The sequence below is a fragment of the Ornithorhynchus anatinus genome, chromosome 14 (assembly GCF_004115215.2).
Source record: "Ornithorhynchus anatinus isolate Pmale09 chromosome 14, mOrnAna1.pri.v4, whole genome shotgun sequence".
Classification (NCBI taxonomy): Eukaryota; Metazoa; Chordata; class Mammalia; order Monotremata; family Ornithorhynchidae; genus Ornithorhynchus; species Ornithorhynchus anatinus.
The window spans coordinates 13374032-13393711 of NC_041741.1; the positions used below are offsets into that span (position 1 = coordinate 13374032).

At 40.5% G+C, this 19680-nt stretch overlaps 1 protein-coding gene across 6 annotated transcripts in view; it reads right to left on the reverse strand.

The window, feature by feature from the left end:
- RALGAPA1 (Ral GTPase activating protein catalytic subunit alpha 1) overlaps window positions 1–19680 on the reverse strand; it is a 137341-nt gene that overhangs the window by 72845 nt on the left and 44816 nt on the right. For 3 of the 6 annotated variants that reach the window (XR_003764474.2, XM_029079389.2, XM_029079390.2), the window contains exons 17-19: window positions 14595–14735; window positions 3286–4788; window positions 1356–1480 (exon numbers count right to left, since the gene is read on the reverse strand). Coding sequence is in view for 5 of the 6 variants with exons in the window: in XM_029079389.2 (XP_028935222.1) it covers window positions 1356–1480; window positions 3286–4788; window positions 14595–14735 (1769 nt within the window). In the remaining variant the exon portion in view is untranslated. The remainder of the gene's footprint in view (window positions 1–1355; window positions 1481–3285; window positions 4789–14594; window positions 14736–19680) is intronic. The other 3 variants (XM_029079392.2, XM_029079391.2, XM_029079393.2) reach the window with 3 other exon arrangements.

The window sequence follows — 19680 nt, forward strand, 5'->3', positions numbered from 1 at the left end:
TAAATACCATTTAAAAAAAGTCCACAATTCTAGGAATCAAGAGACCTAAATTCTGATCCTAGCAGTCCCCTTGCTAGCTGTGTGATTTTAAGCAAGACACTTAAGTTTCTCTGTATCCCAGTTTCCTCATCTGTAAAACAGGGATGAAATACGCATTCTCCTTCACTCAGTGTGGGAGAGGGATTGTGTCCTATCACTACCTCGCATCTACTCCAGTGCTTAGCATAATGGTTAGCACTTCCCAAGTACCTAATATCATAATTATTATTATTGTTACTACTATATCTTTCGTTTTTAATCCTCCTAATCAAAGAAAGCAGGATATAAAACAGTAAAGGCAAAGAGAAGCGGTCACATTTTGGATTCAGAAGCATGGCCAAATCTCTCCCTTGGAATGCATCTCCAATTACCTAATAGGAGTAAGTGAGAAATTAGGATTTGATATAAAGAAGATTGCTTTACAGATGTCTTGACAGGAACATATTGGTTCTGTGTATCAAGGGATGACTATTTCAAAATGAACCACAATGACAGAGTGAAGAAGTAAAGCAGGAAGCATTTTAAGTAGTCACACCAATTAATAATAATAATGTTTGTATTTGTTAAGCGCTTACTATGTGCAGAGCACTGTTCTAAGTGCTGGGGTAGACACAGGGGAATCAGGTTGTCCCACATGGGGCTCACAGTCTTAATCCCCATTTTACAGATGAGGGAACTGAGGCACAGAGAAGTTAAGTGACTTGCCCACAGTCACACAGCTGACAAGCGGCAGAGCCGGGATTTGAACCCATGACCTCTGACTCCAAAGCCCGTGCTCTTTCCACTGAGCCATGCTGCAATTAGGCAGACTGGATAGTGAAAATCCTAACTGCCAATCAAATCTGCCATCCCGAACCAACAACTGGTACAGGGACTGGAGGTTTGCACCGGGAGAAGTGTCGGATGGCCTCCCCAGGCTGTAAGCTTGCTGTGGGCAGGGAACATGTCTACCAACTCTGTTATACTGTATTCTCCCAAGCAATTAGCATGGTGCTCTGCACAGAGTAAGCACTCAATAAATACCACTGATGATCATCTTAATTCCAGGGTCTTGAAAGATGCTAAAGCATAAATGCCAGGTCCATGGTGAGAAGGGAAGACAGAATCCTGTCACCATCATGCCTCGGCCCTGGGCCAGGAGAACACGTCTACCTCTGACTTTAGCCAAAATAGAGTTTCTTAAAACAGAATGCTTTAAAATGTGAAGGATTCACAAATATGTGGCTTTGAACAAAAAAAAACACAACAGTTTCTTAAGTTGTTTCTCTGCTTTTCTGGCCCCCAATCTAGATATACAAAGTAAAAATGAAGCTTACCAATGCACTACCACTGCGGAGTCTCTCAGCTATAAATTCATCCATCAAGTCAGGAACATTTGTGCTGCTACTGCCAATATCACTATTAAGAGGGTGTAGCTTTTGACTCATGTCCTCTTTATTGGCTAAAAGCAAACATATGACTAAATATAGTGAGCGAGATTTTGCACATTTAAAAGACTAAAACAAAATGAACAAAAATAATAAAGAAACTTATGCCAAAATTACTCGCCAAACATGCATTTAAGGATTATTTCCCTCCTCATAAATAGATTTAATTTTAAGAATTAGTAAATCTTATATTTACTCTCTAACTACGCAGATGTTAGTCAATCTCCAATAAAACCTCAAACAGCAAGAAAGCTTACAGGTAAGCACTAGATGAAGTTGGGTTAATATTTGCTTTAAAAGGACACCATCCCTCTTTCTCCCTACCTATATGCCCTAAGTATAGTACTATGAGTTGGTATTTTTCCATTTCAAGTAACTAAATAGGAAATGTATTTTTAATTTCTCTTGTTAAACCTGCATGGTGATGTGTCTGACTTGGACCAAAAAAATTCTATAACCTAGATGTACAAAATAGAATCTCAACTCTAAAGATATCTCCCTTAAAAATGTTTGGACTGGGGTGGAAAAAAGAAAAAAAATTTTTTTTGGACTGATTTTTCTAAATCGCCTTGAACTGTGCCAATTAAAACGAGTTTCTTCTTTCTGGACTTGGTATTTTTACATTACCCTGTGATTCGGTTTTAAGTCTCAAGAAAAAAAAGGAGAGCTATACTATCTTATTCAGTTAAGATGTGCTTTTCAAAAATAATCTATAGTCTCAGAGTATCACCCTGCTTAAATGACTGAAGGACTGGGCCAAGAATCACGTGAAAAGAGCAAAATGAACCAAAGCCCATCGTAAAACATTCTCAATAATGGGGCAAATTGCTACTATGCTTTCAAAGACTGCCCTCAGGTGGCATTAATGTCTCAAGGCAGGATGCATTATAGAGCGCACTGTTAATCATGCTAACACAACCGGGTTAAAACAAACAAAAAACAAAACCAACCTTACTGCTGAATGTTAATTTTATGTCTGTACAGTTATTTTAGCTTTGAACTGAGTTGGCAGAAATCAGTTACCACAATGTGGATCTCTCTGATCAGTCCATAGAGGTTCCATATTTAGCCCATGAATGACCACCATGAGACCTTTATGCACATCCAAGATATCAAGAAAAAGAAAGCAATGATAAATGTTGCTAGGGTGTAACTCGCATTCTTGACAGGGAATGCCAAACAGAAAAGCCTAAAGCATGTTTGGAAATGGTTTTAAATGAAAAGTGACTACATCCAGGCTGAGATCCTTTAAGATTCGATCATTTTAGCGTACATTTCCTGTTTCCCATAAATGCTTCGTGTTGGTTATATGAGCCGGGTTTTCTGATCACGTCATACGACATCCAAGTATTTCCCCCTCAGGAGAAAGGGGGAGGATACGGAGGAGGTGAAAGCAGTGCAGCTGGGTCCTTTGGCAAAACCAACCACGGTGGAATAAAACATTCCCCAGCCATGCGACGGGCTCGGATCTGAGGTCCCCGTGGAAGGCTGTGATATAAGAATACTTGGAAATGGACTCAGGGATCAAATCCTTGGGCGGTTCATTCATAATCTCCTGTCTCTTCCTCTTCCACTAATGTCGTTCAGCAGCAAAGAGGTTTAACTCAGTATCTTACAAGGGAAATTAGTGCTTGAAAATAGATAAAACAATTTTATGCTGGGAAAAAATTCAGCTGGCTAAAGGCGCATGCATAACCAAAAAGAGGGAAAGCAGTGATCATCCCAAAGCCTTTTGATTGCTTAGAGCTCGCTTCAGTCGCATTAAGCCAAACTGGTGCTGTCTTTCTCCTTTTACGCTCTGCACACTCTCCGTGCTCACCTGCAGCTTTCCTTCCAAAATAGCCCATTACATGACTGTACAGATCCCTCAGTGGAGCCTCTGGTGGCACTCTGTTCTGCCTCTGTGGGGAAACATTTGCCTTCGGCTTCGAAAGAGCATGTACAACAGTTTTATAAACGCCACCCAGGGAGCCCTGCTGCAGTCCTGACTCGTGACTGGACGACCTCAGCGCGCTACGGCTATTCAGCTGATTTCCTGCACCACCGGCTTTGTGCCACGAGCCCGCCGGAGCCTCGGTCGATTCCTTAGCGGCTTTACTATTTACCGCCGCTGCACCGATCGCATCGAGCGGTCTGTACGCTCCAGGCCTGACTACCTCCGCGCCGGCGCCGGTGGGGGCGTTACCGCCGCTACCACCACTGAAGCCACCTAGCTTACGCAGTCTTGCCTTCCACGGGGCCTCTTTGTTCTCTAGAGGATTGTAAAACTGAACGCATTCGGTAGAAGGCCTAAACGTCACGTGGACGCTATTTCGTTTCTTAGTGGCGATTTTCATGATTTTGGCTCTGTGCGTTACCGTTTCCGACAAACTCCTTTTGGTTGGCGAGAGTTTGCCGCTGCCTGCGGTGGGAGGCATTTCGTGGCTAACTGATGCTCTGGGCAGGGCTTTCTTTCCATGCAAACCACTCGGGCCACTGAGTTTTTCACCTTTAAGATTTTCGGCTAACGCGACTTCCACGCCTACATCTATGTCTGTGGCCGTCTGGCGGTACAGATAGCGCTTTCTTTCGTTGTCATGAGGGCTACTTGCTCCGGGGTCAGATGATTGCTTATCAGTGTCGGACGGCTTGGACGGATCGGAAGCCCGAGTTCTCGCCCGCCCGTCTGACTGACCGGGGGCGATGTGGCTTAGGTTCTGGGCTAGTTGAAGGTCTGCCTTCTCGGCAGCGGTTCCGACAGGGGGGTGACTCTCAGAAGGCGCTGCCTCATCTACATAGTCTAGTTTATCCACGGGTAACTTCTCATCCCTATTTACTGAGGCCATCTCTTCCTGAGCGACTGTCTGTCTACCTGGCTCAGAGTTACTGTGATGTTCCTGGTTTTCCTTAAGATACTCTTTCAGAGAGGAAAGAAGATCGTCATCTCCTTCAAGGTCAATGTACTGGATGTGTTCAGTGGCTGTGTCTGCGAGTTCTACCGGACCTATTAAATGACAGAGATGATCGTAAATGCTATCACCAACTTCCAGAGAGGACTCCCTGCTATTAGGGTTGGTCATGTGGCTCTCAGTGGATCTAGTTATTGAAGAGGCCTCTGTGGAGCTCTGCAGGCTTGGTGCCTGGCGGGGTGGAGAGTCAATGACAGGAACTGCACCTTTGGCTCGTTCCACTGTGAATGGCTCCAGGATATCAGACGTGCTGCTACTTCGCGGCAGAGGCTGCTCCTCGCTCAGGGCCCCGAACACTTCATTTCCGGGCTCTTCGCTTTGGGAGAAATGTCTGACTCTAGTTGTGCGGGGAAGTATCTGCGCATCATCGATGTCTGCAAGAGAGAAAAATGATACAGAGGGGGCAATGGGTAAATCGGCAAGGCAGCACAATGATTCCTCTCTAGGCTAGACATCCTAAGCGTTGCCTTTAGAGGGAATATTTCTGAACCCCATTTTCTTAAGGACAATGAACAGTGATCTATCAAATACTCAAATGCCATTTAGAAAAACCAAACAAAACAAAAACAACCATGGGTACAGTCCCGAATGGGATATCGATGAGTTAGAAAGCCATCAGAACAGACTTGAAAATGTTAACATGCATGGAAATCGACAGCGAAACCATGGATCGTTTAGAAGTGCAGTTAAAGATAGAGCTGTGCCAACGGATCAAGCATTTCAACTCTGCCGCGTCGGCTATTTATCATCAGCTTCCACGGTCAGTTGACAGCGAGGATGAGTCAAGATAAGGTTTCTCTGAGCTTACCTAGCACATTTTTTAAAGGGCTGAAAACTACCGCTCCTTCAAACCTCCTAAAAACACACTCAGACTTTATTTTAAGAGGTCTTAAAATCCTCCTTAAGTAAAACCGACATCACACGGTTAAAATCAGAGGGAAGGTGGCATCGGTGTGACACAAATTCCATCTTACTCCACTGCAGAGAGACTCTATTCCTACTGTTCACTGCTTCTCCTTTTCACATTTCTAAACACTGAACCACCAAGATGGCCTCAGGCTCATCTTTTACTTCTACCTTCGATTCGAGAGTTTGAAAATTCAAATGAGGTTCGTTTTATCTCACGGTTTGGATTTACATTGCAGTAGTTCCCCACGGATATTTTTTAAAGCAAATTATGTGATTATGAGAGATGCAGGGCAAATGGACTATAAATATAATTAGATTAACGACAAGCAGTTCAGCCTAAGTGGAGACCTGTAAATCCCTAGTTCCTAAAACAGATGCTTTCCAAAATCTCTGCCCCGTTCTATTGCGTCTGCAACCGCAAAACTGCATTGCGGTTTGAGAAGAAATGAAAAATGAGAAAATATTACCATTTGCTTCACAACACAAATGTTCCCAGGCCTATTTTGACTCAGCAAAAGGTCAATGGGCAACTAGGGTTTTTGCTGCAATTCAACTGATGCAGAAATACTCAAAATTGTTGGCTGATATTATGGGTTCTGGCATCATTGTCCTTCTCTGCCGGGACTTCGAGGTCTGGCCTGAAACAGCCAGACAGGAGCCACGAGGGCATGAAAATATTGGAGTCATCTTCTCAGAAGCAGACTGAGTAGAAAGGGCATGCGTCTGGAATTAGAGAGATCTAGTAAAACCTAGCTCTTTCCTTGAGCTGATAAGAAGCGTGGCTCAATGGAAAGAGCCCGGGCTTGGGAGTCAGTGGTCATGGGTTCTAATCCCGGCTCCGCCACTTGTCAGCTGTGTGACTTTGGGCAAGTCACTTAACTTCTCTGTGCCTCAGTTACCTCATCTGTAAAATGGGGATTAAGACTGTGAGCCCCACTTGGGACAACCTGATCATCTTGCATCCCCCAGCGCTTAGAACAGTGCTTTGCACATAGTAAGAGCTTAACAGATTCCATTATTATTATTATGTGGCCTTGGGCAAGTCGCTTACCTTCTCTATACCTCAATTTCCTCATCTATAATAACAATAATAAGGATAATAATAATGATGGCATTTGTTAAGTGTTTACTATGTGTCAAGCACTGTTCTAAGTGCTGGGGTAGATACAAGCTGGACAGGTTGGACACAGTCCCCGCCCCACATGGGGTTCATGTCTTAATCCCCATTTTACAGATGAGGGACCTGAGGCACAGAAGTTAAGTGACCTGCCCAAGGTCACACAGCAGACAAGTGGTAGAGGCAAGATTAGAACCCAGGTCCTTCTGCAGGCCCGTGCTCCATCCACTAGGCCTTGCTGCTTCTTAAAATAAGAGGAATCATGTCTTGTTTCCCCTACTTCATAGGGACATTGGGAGGAAAAAATACGACAATTAGTGAAAAAGTGCTTTAAAAAGTGAAAGCACTATGCAAATTCAATGCATTATTATTACTATTATTGTTCTGTTGCTCCAATAACACACACTGTCTCTACTTTGTTCAAAGCACATGGCCACTGAGAGGTACTGAGGGCCAGGGCTTTCATTATTCATACAGATGCCTGAGGTAGACATGAAGTTATGCCAATCCTCTCCATCTCCATCAACAAGAGTACTTTTGAATGGCAGTAGTTTCTGGGGCAACAATTTAGCAATATTGGCAACCCTTTCAAAGTAATCAAAAGTAACGAGTCTTTGCCCAGTAGCAATGGTCCTTGATGGTCATGTCGCTGGAAGGGATATTTCCGCTGCTGAAGAGGGAAATTGAAACAATAGCCACAGATAAGGGGCAGAACCTGAACTCATGATCTCCTACTTCCCAGCCGGTCTCCAGGTCAGTGATAGCCATTGAGAACTTTCCATTAGGAAGTATAAAGGAACCATTTCTCATCTGGGCCATTAAACATTTTGGCCTTGTCTAACACAATTCCCAAGGGAGAGTGAAGAAATATTTCCCAATATGGCATACCAAGTCAGAGGCTTTCAATGGGTTAATTCAGATGCATTCCATGTTTCACCTAATCCCTGAGGATCTCTACAGGAATCAGTGGCAAAAGGCAAACTGCAGTACAGAGGGCTGAGCAATTAACCCATCAAGACCACCTTCTGAGTCAACATATAAATCTTAATTTTGGTTAGAATAAAATATTTCCTCTTTATTCTTTCTATCAGGCTTGATTTGCTTGGTTTAGTTTTGATCCTAGAGTTTACGGGGATGACATTTATCATTTGAAACTATCTAAACCAGCGCTGCTTTCCACTCACAAGCTCTTCCAATCCCAGCCACAAAACTTTAGTTTTCCTAACTCAGAACGGACTGGAAACACAACAGATTTTTGTGGAAACCTCAGTCGCTTCTCCTCCTCTTCCCAATTATTCCCATCTTCCCTCTCTGATCCCTCCCTGCATACATCCTCTTTCCACTCTGTCCCTGAGCTCCTATGCTGCGTTTGAGTTCCCTTTGAAACTGAATTTCACTTTCTTTCTGAACCCATGTGAGTTCCAGTGCCTGTCTCTGTCCATGTTTGGCTCTGCATCCCATATGAGTTTTGCTTGCTTACATGACAATAAGAAGAATGTGGTATTTGTTAAGCATTTAAACTTACTCTGTGACAAGAACTGAACTGAGCATTGGGGTAGATACAAGATAATCAGGTTGGCATACATGTGTTTGCATCTTTGTCCCTGTTAGGGAGTGTAACTGTTTTTGAGTATTTGAGTGGATCTGGGCTTCCCTGTATTTGTATCAGTAGGGGAGGAGAGAGAGAGAGAGAGAGAGAGAGAGAGAGGGAGAGGGAGAGGGAGAGAGGGAGAGAGAGAGAGAGAGGGAGAGAGGGAGGAGACAGAGAGAGAGGGAGAGAGGGAGAGAGAGGGAGAGAGGGAGAGATCTGATCAGCAGAACAGGTCTGCTTGAAGCAAGAACAAAATGGTTGGGGGAGGGAAAGGAAAAAGAAAAGGGGGACAGTGAGAGTGCATAACTAACTTTTGGAGAAGCAGAGTGGCTCAGTGGACAGAGCAAGGGCTTTGGAGTCAGAGGTCATGGGTTCGAATCCCGGCTCTGCCACTTGTCAGCTGTGTGATTGTGGGCAAGTCACTTAACTTCTCTGTGCCTCAGTTACCTCATCTGTAAAATGGGGATTAAGACTGTGAGCCCACGTGGGACAACCTGATTTCCCTGTGTCTACCCCAGCGCTTAGAACAGTGCTCTGCACATAGTAAGCGCTTAACAAATACCAACATTATTATTATTATTATAATGTCCAGATCCCTGTTCACTCTGTTTCAGGTCCCTGCGCTACTATTTTCCAGGGGAACAAGAGCAAAAGTCTTCCTTTCTGGCCTTTCCTTCAGAGGCAAGTTTGGCCTGTTATCATCAGTCACAAGATCAGAGCAATTCTGCTGGACTAGCTTTTGTAACTGGGAGCTTTGTTTATCTCTGTACAAGTAATGATATTTTCTTATTTCAGCCTCAGGTTTATATACATTTGTTTTTGTACTCTCTCCCCATTAGGTGGTAAGCTGTTGAAGGGTTGACTCTGTTCAACCTGACTCTGTTGACTCCCAGAACGTCCAGGGTTTTGCTAAGCAGAAAGTACCACTCAATAGGTGTGGTTGACTAATCGGCAAGTTACCAGACCATCTCCACTCCATCTTACAAGCCAACAGTATCTCCAACAGATTAGCAAATAACTTGTGTAAACAAACTTAAATACTAATTTTAGTCTACTTCCTCACTTGTATATAGCATTACAATTTTAACTTTTAGGAAAGGTAACAATTTAAGAATTAAGTGTGGGTCCACCAGCAAAGGTATGGGAAATGGCAGAAAACCACAATATACCTGTAACTGGAATACTTTGGGCAGAAAAGGGGAAACAAACTGAGGGGGGTGTTGGAGCAGCTTCCACATGAGGACACACTGAAAGATTAAGTCCTCTTCGGGCGAGAAAAATTCAGACAGAGGACACTGAACTGAATATTCTCCAAATGCTACAACATCTGGAAAAGGCACCTACTGAACCCAAGTGTTAGGTTCAAAATGAACAAGAGTAAAAACTTTTTCACACAGTAGGTAGTAAAACACATGGACTTTGTTACCTAAGAAAGATGAAAAGGCAGAGACTATCAATACGGTCAAGAAGGATTTGGAAACATTTACGCATTAGGGGTCCATAGCGGACTGTCAGAAAATGAACTTAGAGATGTTGGGGATTCAAGAATGTTTTTGCATGGTTGACAGATACATAATTGATTATTACAGGGAAAATTTAGGTACCTTAGACAGTACCTCTCTAACCATGAATGTGTGTGTCAGGTAGACAACCATCACATTGGGTTACTGCTTCCTAATATTCAGGTTGCTTTTGGAGGCGGGACTGTAATCAGAGGGGGCACCTAAAAGAGGAATATGAAATACATTCCCTCTCCTCCTAAAAACTACACTTCCCAAGAACTACAAGGACTTTTCCCAGAATCCCCTCAGAAACCAAACCTTCAGGAAGAAATGAGACCAGGACTTTGATACTCACCCCAGCCCCACAGCACTTGGGTACATATCCTTATACTCTACTACTTTCCCCATCTGCTATTTATTTTAATGTCTGTCTCCCTTTATAGACCGTAAACTCATGTGGGCAAAAATTACATCTAACAACTCTACTGCATTGTACTTTCCCAAGCATTTAGTACAGTGCTCAGTAAATACTAGTGATTGATTAAATTAATGAAAAAAGGAAGTTGGCTATTAATTTCTTCCTGGATCATTGAAGCTTGAATAATTAGGAAAGACTAAGTATTTTAATTTTGTCTCTACTCCCCACAATTTTCCTCTTCCTTTGAATTACAACAATTTATTTGTCAAACACTTCTATGGTGGTTTGAAAGATATAACCGAAGCAAACATGAATTTTAATCCAGTTCCCCCAACATTTAGTTTAGTGAGCCTGCTGTCGCTAAAGTGACACACAAAATATAACTGCAATTGAATGGTGTGAAACCTGGATCTGATATCCTCTAAAGTGCTCAGAACCTATTCATGTTTCTCTAAGCATTCTTTGTTGCCCTTCTCTATCACTAATCTGGTCAGTGATCACTGATCATGGCATTCTTATGTTCAAGAAGGAGTTGTTTTCAGAACTTCCATTCTGAAAACATTCAGTAAACTCATTCTCTCAATATGTTGGAAGGTGTCAGAACTATAATAAATATATATGGTAGAGTTGCAGAATGCTGTACAAGGCTAGGTCATGAGTTTTCGGCAGCAACCAACTCCTTAACTAAAAATCTTGCAAGCATCAGGAAATACACTGTGAGTTAAGTTATTTAAATACTAAATGTCAATTTAACAACCAGTTGGAGAATGGAGAAAGAAAAAAAAGGAAATTTCAAAATGTTGTTCAAGAATATTTCCAACACATTAAAGAACTGTACAGAACTAATTAAGTTAATCTCTCCCTGATAGAGAACATAAATGATCATTCCCAGGAATATGAATGTAAAATTTGAATTCTCTACTTAGGAATATTATTACAAACCACACCAATTTTATTTACAGTGAATATCCAATAACTGCATTTAAATGTAAAGATTCTTAAATTAAGACTATTTAATATTGTACAAGAACTCTTTGGAGGTAATTAACTAAATTGGAAAAAATAAATTCACCCATTAAGAACTCAAAGCCTCCTGAAAGTCTTGTGAAATTTTCAAAACAATAGCTTCATTCATGATTATGATCTCTAAGAACAAGCACTTGAGAGAACACGAGTTCCTGAGTTAACCATCAGTGATGATAAAATATACAATGGGTCGATCCAAATGAAAACGAACTGTGGGAACTTAAAATGAAGTAAAGTAAGATGCATTCCAAAATGATTCTGACAAAATATTTTACATTAAACCAGGAACAATGAAGTATTTAACAAATAAAAATGAATCTCCAGCAAAATGTCTCTGGTCAAGAAGCAAACACTAGAGCATGAAAAACCCAAGTGATACACTTGACATAATTTTGAGATCTTGCTCAAGTGATTTTCAGTAGTAGTGAAGAGGCTAAAGATGCTTTTAAGCAGCCTGAATGTATATGGTTGGGAGTGGCTGGGAAACTAAACTTCGGTGGTGGCCTGAGATTACAGTGGTTGAAAGTCTTCAGGGTGATCCCACAGGTCATTTGGAAGAGAAGGGGTAGTCCTCACCCTCCTAGCAGATATTCAAGGGGTCCTTAGAGGTCCAGGGGTTGGACCACACCCTGCTTCAAGGGATCACAGAGAGGAAAAACTATTTGGACCCTGTGAAATACTGCCACCAGTTGTTAAATTATTCAATTTCCACCATCAGAAAGCTAGCCCTGGATTCAGAAATCCAGGTTTGTCTTCAATAATTCAAGTGGAAGCCAGACCTAACCAGGCTCTTTTTACAGAGAACATTAAACCAGGCCCAGCAAGCTTCACTTAGCTTTGTGTGCTCAGTCAAAAATCTCTCTTGCTTTGTTTTTATGAATTTGTTTAATTTTATTCCCAGTTTTTCTTGTGGATGAGGAACAGCTGGCCAGTCTCTTTCTCACAAAATATCTTCATATACACTCAGAAGTTTTTAGAGCATACCCCAATTCCTTAACCTTCCCCCAACAGACCACTTTAATCACTTTGAATCTCTCGAGTCCACTCCAGATTGTCATCTTTAACAAGAATAGAACTCAGTTCTCTAAGGAAGATCTGATTAATGCTGAGCATAACAAAATGATTTCCCAGTTCTTCCACAGCACCCTCCTGATACCATTATCATTGTTATCATCATCAAAAATAATTATTATAAGTGGTTTTAGTTATGGGTTTACTATGTACCAAGCACTTTACTAGGCTCTGGGGGGGGGGCGGGGGTACAAAATAATCTGGTTGGACATAGTCCCTGTCCCATATGATGATGATGATGATGATAGTATTTGTTAAGCACTTACTATGTGCCAAGCACTGTTCTAAGCATTGGAGCACTGTTCTAATGGGACTCACAAGTCTAAGTAGGAGGGAATACATGAATTTAATCCTCATTTTACAAATGAGGAAACAGGCACAGAGAAGTTGTGCCTTGCCCAAATTCACAGAGCACCCAAATGATGGAGCTGGGATTAGAATCTAAGTCCCCTCCCAGGTCCATTCTCTTTCCATTAGACCATGCAGTTTCTTCCAAGTTGGCTTTTTAAATGGCTGATTAATTTTCAATTTAGCTAATTATGAGCCTCAGGTCATTTTCTGTTATATTCATGACTATTACATGGTATTCAGCCATCCAGGATTATGCCCTTGGGGTTTCATCCCTAAATTTAGGAGGTTCATTCAATCATATTTATTGAGTGCTTACTGTAACGCAGAGTACTGTACTAGGTGCTTGGAAAGTACAACTCAGATTCAGGTTCATTTCCCCAAACTCATCAGGGTCATTTTGAATGTTACTCCTGGATTCCGTAGTATTAGTTATCCTGTTCAATTGATACCACCTAGAAATTTGATGGAATATCTCTTAATTTTTTCAACAAGGTGATCAATAAAGATGTAAACATGAACAGGCCCTGGGTCAATACTGATGGGATAACCCTCAAAATGTGCCTCCAGTCTGACCCAGAACCGTTGTTGACTATCATTTCGATAGGATTCAAACCAGCTGTTCATGTTTCTGACAGTATGGTTACTGTCACATGTTTCTGGCTTGTCGATATGAATGCCCTAGAGAACAGAATCAAAAGCTTTATTGAAGTCTAGATAGATTAAATCTGTTGCTTTCCCCCCTTGCCCTCACTCTCCCACTGGCCAGGGAACATATTTTTAATAGAAGGAAATTAAAGAGGCCTGGCATGATTTCATCTTCATGAAGCTATTGATAGATGTCAGTTTATCTAAAACGAATCACTGGTTCATAATGTTCCTTGAAAAATATACTATATATATAGCTCTCTCTCTCTCTCTCTGCAACACCTACCTGCTGAAATTGCTAGTGAGACTTTGTCGCTAAATGACTGTTTAGATTAAAGTGCAATGGACAATCCTAACCACACAGAGTACATATAGATTGTCCTTTACTTTGATGCAACATGTTCAGTGTGCCTGACACTATTTTAATTTCTGCTCAATGAAAGAAAAATCTACATTTCTAAGCATGACATGTTTTAGTTTTAGAAAGTGTGGTGTTTTCTTAAATATTCACCCTTGGAAACTATTACTACTTAATTCACCTATTTCAGCATTTTGGTGCAAAAATTTTACTTTGAATAGTCTTTGGCAATACTCCAAGACCATATCCTGAGGCAGTTTCTTTCATACATTGGCCCTGGAACCATTATTCTACCAAAAGCGCTTGCTTGAAATCTTGTAAACACTTTTCTGTTATGTTCTACTGTCTCACAGAGTACAGTTTTCAACACTTAAGAAAACCACCCTACCCAGTTCTTCTGTAAGATCTGTTTTCTTTTTATTTTGAACAGAATGTTAATTAAGGAATGTTCTTCTGATAATATGCACCTATGTGATTAGAATGTAACATGATATCAGAAGAAATGGCTGTATGCACAAACAAGACGTGGGTATGAAAAATGCAAGTTTATCTTAGCATGGATTATGTCAAAAATAGTCTCTGTGGTTATGGGACAACTGTTACAGTGTCCTCATTTACCACGTCTTAAAAAACCCCAAATATATATGAGGCATTTTCTTAGACTTTCTAAATAGTTTTTCAAATACCCAAGGAAGAGATTCCTTTAAAAATAATTTATTATTATGGACACAGCTGATCCCATTGTGGAGCACATCAGAAATCCTTGGGTAATGTTCAAATCTATTTACTCTGAAATAATTTGTTGGTGCAAATCAGAAATTAAAGTCTATTCACCAATGAGCTTTTTCTTTTTTTAAACTCTACCTTCGAATAAGTATCCATAATATCATGGACTAAAACACACTAAACCAAAATGTTAAACAACTGGGAAAAAAAACAACCACCCAGAAAAACTTTGTCAGTTTTACAAAAGATTGGGCATTGGCACAGCGCTAACTTAACACTTCTAGAATGGGTTGCAAACATAGCATGATAATTCAAATAACTCAAAATGTTGAATCTTAAAACACTCTGCCCATTCACCTCCCCTTCCCCACCCCCCGCCCCCCAAAAATTCCCCATGGAAGAGCTTATTGATTTAGCAGAATTTGAAAGCAGAAGGAGGTGCAGAAATTAGCAGAGGTGGCACTACCTGAAAGCTCATCAGAAAGGGGAGTGAGAACAATATCAGGCAAGAAGGGTTTGGAAGTATGGATCAGAACAGGAGCACTTTTAGCACTGCGTATATAGGCCGATGGCAGAGCACATTCACCAATGGATCGGCTTCTCATGGCTTTAAAAAAGGAAAAGAAAGAAGTGGGGAAGGAAAAAAGAAGAGTGACTATAATGAAAGGCTTGTGTCACAGAAAAAGCAGCAACAGAGAAAACTAAAAGATACAAAGGAAGAAAATTTTAAATTAAAACATTTCAGCACGGCGGATACTGGCAGAGCTGTAAGAAAAAAAAAATCAGTGGACACATCAGACATTCTGAATTTTTTTTTTTGTAAAGCAGAAGTAATGCTTTTTATTACCACAATTACAATGGAGTTGCATTCAAAAGATTGGAACCATTTGATGAACACTAATTTCACCGCAACAAGGGTTGAAAAATCAGGAAACTCTGAAAGGGAGTTTTACAAAGCACACAACATGCTCAATTCAGATGGGAACAACTTATTAGTAACATACTTGGGCTCTTTAATAGACAACAGCCCCAGTTTTCCATCACGGACCAGAATTTGCCAGGAATTACCAACTGATTTCAGAGACACTATGATAATAAAAGTATCTAAAATCCAAAAAGTCTTAGATTCCAGAATCAAAGTATATTCATGCCTAACATCTCTAACAGCTCTTCTTGTAGGACAGTATTCCCTAATATATAACATTGCAACAGAATGAAAGAGAAAATCTGGTTCTACTAAGGAAGGATACTTTCAAAGAAGTCTGTGATCCCTAAAACATAATAGCTAACAAGAACTAAACATTTAAAAAGACTATCCTTTATTTTTGTTCTTGAATTTTTGACCAATATCAAATTCAAACAGTAGAAACTGGGATTCATTTTTCAAGTTATATAGCCATATCCTTTGAGTTGTTGAGATGAGCCAAAATTTTTAGTTCTACTTAACAATTCCCAAGCATTCCCTGAGTCTCTTTTCATAGAGGGATTATTGCTTATATAGGCGATTAAATAATCAATGGGATGAATCCTAAGGGTAAAGGGGCTTGAAGGGGTTTTTCTCTAATGAAAATCATATAGAGTATTTTGCATTGTTTAAACATCATAAAAATGGTGGGTACCTCTAAAATGTTTAGATGTCTTTTGAATTACCAAGGGTGTCCTCTTGGTTACTTCTGGACTCATCTGCAGTGGCTGGGGTCTGGAGCAGCCCACAGAACATCAGCACCACAAAGAGGAGAGAGCCATGGATAAAAATCGAGATGGGAACTTGATGAAATTAATAGGGTTTGAGTTTCCACAAATGTGGGAAATGAACACTGTGAGGTTGACAGTCAATGGAGGGATTTTGAGAATGATTCTGGTTTCTGTTAGCATTCACCAGGGAGACTAAGAAAAAGTTCTGGTTCTTTTTCCCACTTCATCAAACTTACATTAAACGCTTTACATCAACCAATGACTGACAATTTCTGGAGTTCTTGTTGTTGTGGCAACATTTAAAAACAATACATTTTAAAGAGGGTGTGAGGGGGGAAAAATTTAAAGTGTATATCATGAATTTAACCAAAAGAAGGAATAATTAAGGACAGCCTTTGCCACTGGTATACTAATGGCAAAATTACATCTAATGAATGATGTGCTCAAGGACCTCATTTTTTCTCTGTCCTTCTGCCTATCTCTCCTTCCCTCCCCTCCCCACAACTCACTCTGCCTGTCTCCCACTCCTGTCATCTATCAAAATTCTTGAATTGGTGGACTCTCCACCTTGAGGATCCCAACCCATTCCCCTTTGCATACCCAAAGTAATAATGTTCTGGAGCCCAAAGTTGCATAACAAAACAATCTGCTTATACAGAAAGACATACACTCAAAGCATCATCTACCAGAATCTGATCAAAGACTTCGTCTAGTCTACCTTTCCCACTTTGTGAAAATGAGCTACAATACAAAACCAAATTCCAAATGATGATAAAATTGCAAATTAAAAAAAAATTGTAAGTGAGAAAAACTCAGACAAAAAGTATCCTTTATGGTATCCTCTGCATTTCAAGTTAAATAATGTCTTTTGAAAGAAATAGTTTGAGGATTTCTGCAGCACGTATTAGCCTCTCTTACTAAAATTCCCTTAAATACATTTAATTGTAAATATCTAACTTTAAAAAAAATCTTTAATAATGTTGGTATTTGTTAAGCGCTTACTATGTGCAGAGCACTGTTCTAAGCGCTGGGGTAGATACAGGGTAATCAGGTTGTCCCACGTGAGGCTCATAGTTAATCCCCATTTTACAGATGAGGTAACTGAGGCACAGAGAAGTTAAGTGACTTGTCCACAGTCACACAGCTGACAAGCGGAAGAGCCGGGAGTCGAACTCATGACCTCTGACTCCGAAGCCCAGGCTCTTTCCTCTGAGCCACGCTTTCTTACCTTCTCTAGCTGCAAATCAGTGAAATGAAACTTCATTTCTATAGTTCAGGGCTGCTTTATCTAAACTTGTACTTAAGTATCCATATTTATTAAATCTTTTGACCCCATGCTAAATTAGGACACATGCTGGAGTTAATACATATCGCTAGACTTTTTTTGCTTACTAGAAATAGAAGTTGAGGATAAAAAATGAAATATTTTTTTTAAATCCAAAGATTTTTCAACCCATGTGCATAAAATAGTTAAAAAATGCTTTCCCAAAAGAATACCTGATGGACGTTCAGGTCAGACTAACAAATCTGTATTGCATATCAGAAGCTGGGAACTTTATAGAGTCTCACAAGTACACAAGAAACTTGGTGTGCAACTGATGCATGCTGGCATGGAAATGTCTCAACAGAGGCACATAGATGTACACAAAACATATGGAGAAAGGAAATCCCATAAAATGGAAATCCCATTTCTTACCATATAATTTATTGCCATAAAATATACTCAAATATATAACTAATAGATTACATTATTTATCAAAAAGAAATGTGAAAAATGTGAAAATCTACAACTAGTAGATTATATAATTTATCAAAAGGAAATGTGAAAAACCAGTTTTGAAACCACTTACGGATCTATCTTTAAAGGGCCTAAATTCAGATCTAACAATAGAACCCAAACACAGGCGATCAGGCACTACAACATCAATACATGACTCGACACCAAGGTTATACACCATCTAAATTTACGCTTTTTTCATGACCAAATTCAGAAAAGAAACCTTCAATAGTAGCAATTTTCTCTAACATTTCAAGGGGAAATTTGCATGAGTAAGATCTTAGGTAATCTCTCCTAACAAATATGTAAATGAAGCATATTCCAAGTTTCACATTAACATCAAAAGGTTAAAATATGGCAGAGCATATTTCCCTTTCCTTAAACCCAGCCTGCAGAGCTGGATTAAAAAGGGATTCTGCTGTGCTTAACGGATGAAGGCAAAAATATCTTGACCTTGAACTGAAGAAAATATCAGAACAGAACTAATCTTCTGATGTTCCGAACAAGGAAATCCTAGAAAGCAGCCCTAAAGAGCGGGATGGCACTAAATCCCATGATGGTGCTAGAAAATTATAAAGTCTGGAGACCAACTCTACTGGTATCCTCAACAGTCACAGGCAGTGCTCTCCACCCATCATCTATACTCAAATTAGCTTGCAATATTGTTTTGTAATGTAATTCTGTATTTTAAATAGACTCCATACACTAAAAATCCATTCTTGCAGAAGTATGTGGTAGAATTAATTTTGGACGCTATGCGGAAAGTTAGAGGTTATATTCCTCATACTGCCAACTTTTCTCACTGAAACAATGCCTAGTTCATTTAAAAAATAATTTTACTAGTCATATTCTTTTGTGGGAACCAACTTTGCCAGATCTGAATTCTACAACAGTACTTTTGAGATTTTGCACACACAAATGAAACTGGAAAAGAACAAACCTACAAATGCTTAATACTTAAGTCTGCTCCACTCTTCCCCCAATCCCCCCCAAAAAATTAAAGCTTCTCTACTTTGCAGGATTTATTGCTCTTGACTAAGACAAATGAATAATCAACCATAGAGTGAATTCTTAGAACCATTTGGGGAAGAAAGAGAGCACCTGGTGGGTGCAAATGCTTTTACTGGTCAAGGAAGGGATATTCTAGTATTCTGGATAGATCTGCAAGCATTGCTGATGACTTAGACCCACCTTGTAGAGGGCATCTGCGTGAATGACCAATCAGTCCTCTAGACTGTAAGCTCAGTGTGGGCAAGGAATGTGTCTATTCATTGCTATACTGTAGTCTCCCAAAGTGTTCAATAAATACGACTGATTGGTCAGTAGCGTTCTCCTGGAGCTGAGGGAGTAGGGCCCCAGCCTGATTCTCCAAACTCTGGGGCAGCTTCAAACCAAGCTCTCCCCAGAATGGTTCCAACCCTGATCTGGGAACAACCTGGGTTGGAAACCAACCCAGCAGGGAGACTGTGGGTCCACTGAGTCACCTGATATTGCCTGAACACTAGGATGGGCACAGCAGGGCTTAGAGCCACCTCGGAGATCAACGAGGAGGGGAGATGGATGACATTTTGGGCTTCCCCTCTCTGTTTCTTCCTATCACCTGACTAGTCTAGTTATGAGGGCTGCGTGGAGGTGTGAAAATTCAGTCAAGCTGGTGGCAGAGAGAAGTGCAAAGACACTAGCATTTACCAGGCAGCAGTTAACAGGCAGACTCTCGGGTTAATCACACAGCATGCATGGGGATGCGGTCTTTCAGGAAAATATCCAACTGCACCAGCACTAGCCAATACTTTTGAGTCTACTTAGCAAAACTATAACAAAGTACCAGTTTCAAATCTCCAAATGTTACCTGGTTAACAGACTTATCACATCTCATTCTATAGGTGGTTTTTTAAAAACCCATAATTACAATTGCTTGGAGCAAAAGCAGCTGGTGATTCATTCATTCAATCGTATTTACTGAGTGCTCAGTGTGTGCAGACCATTGTATTGAGTGCTTGGAAGAGCTCAACGATAAACAGACACATTCCCTGCTCACACTGGGCACGCCAAGGGACCCCATCATAGAGACGTAGTAAAA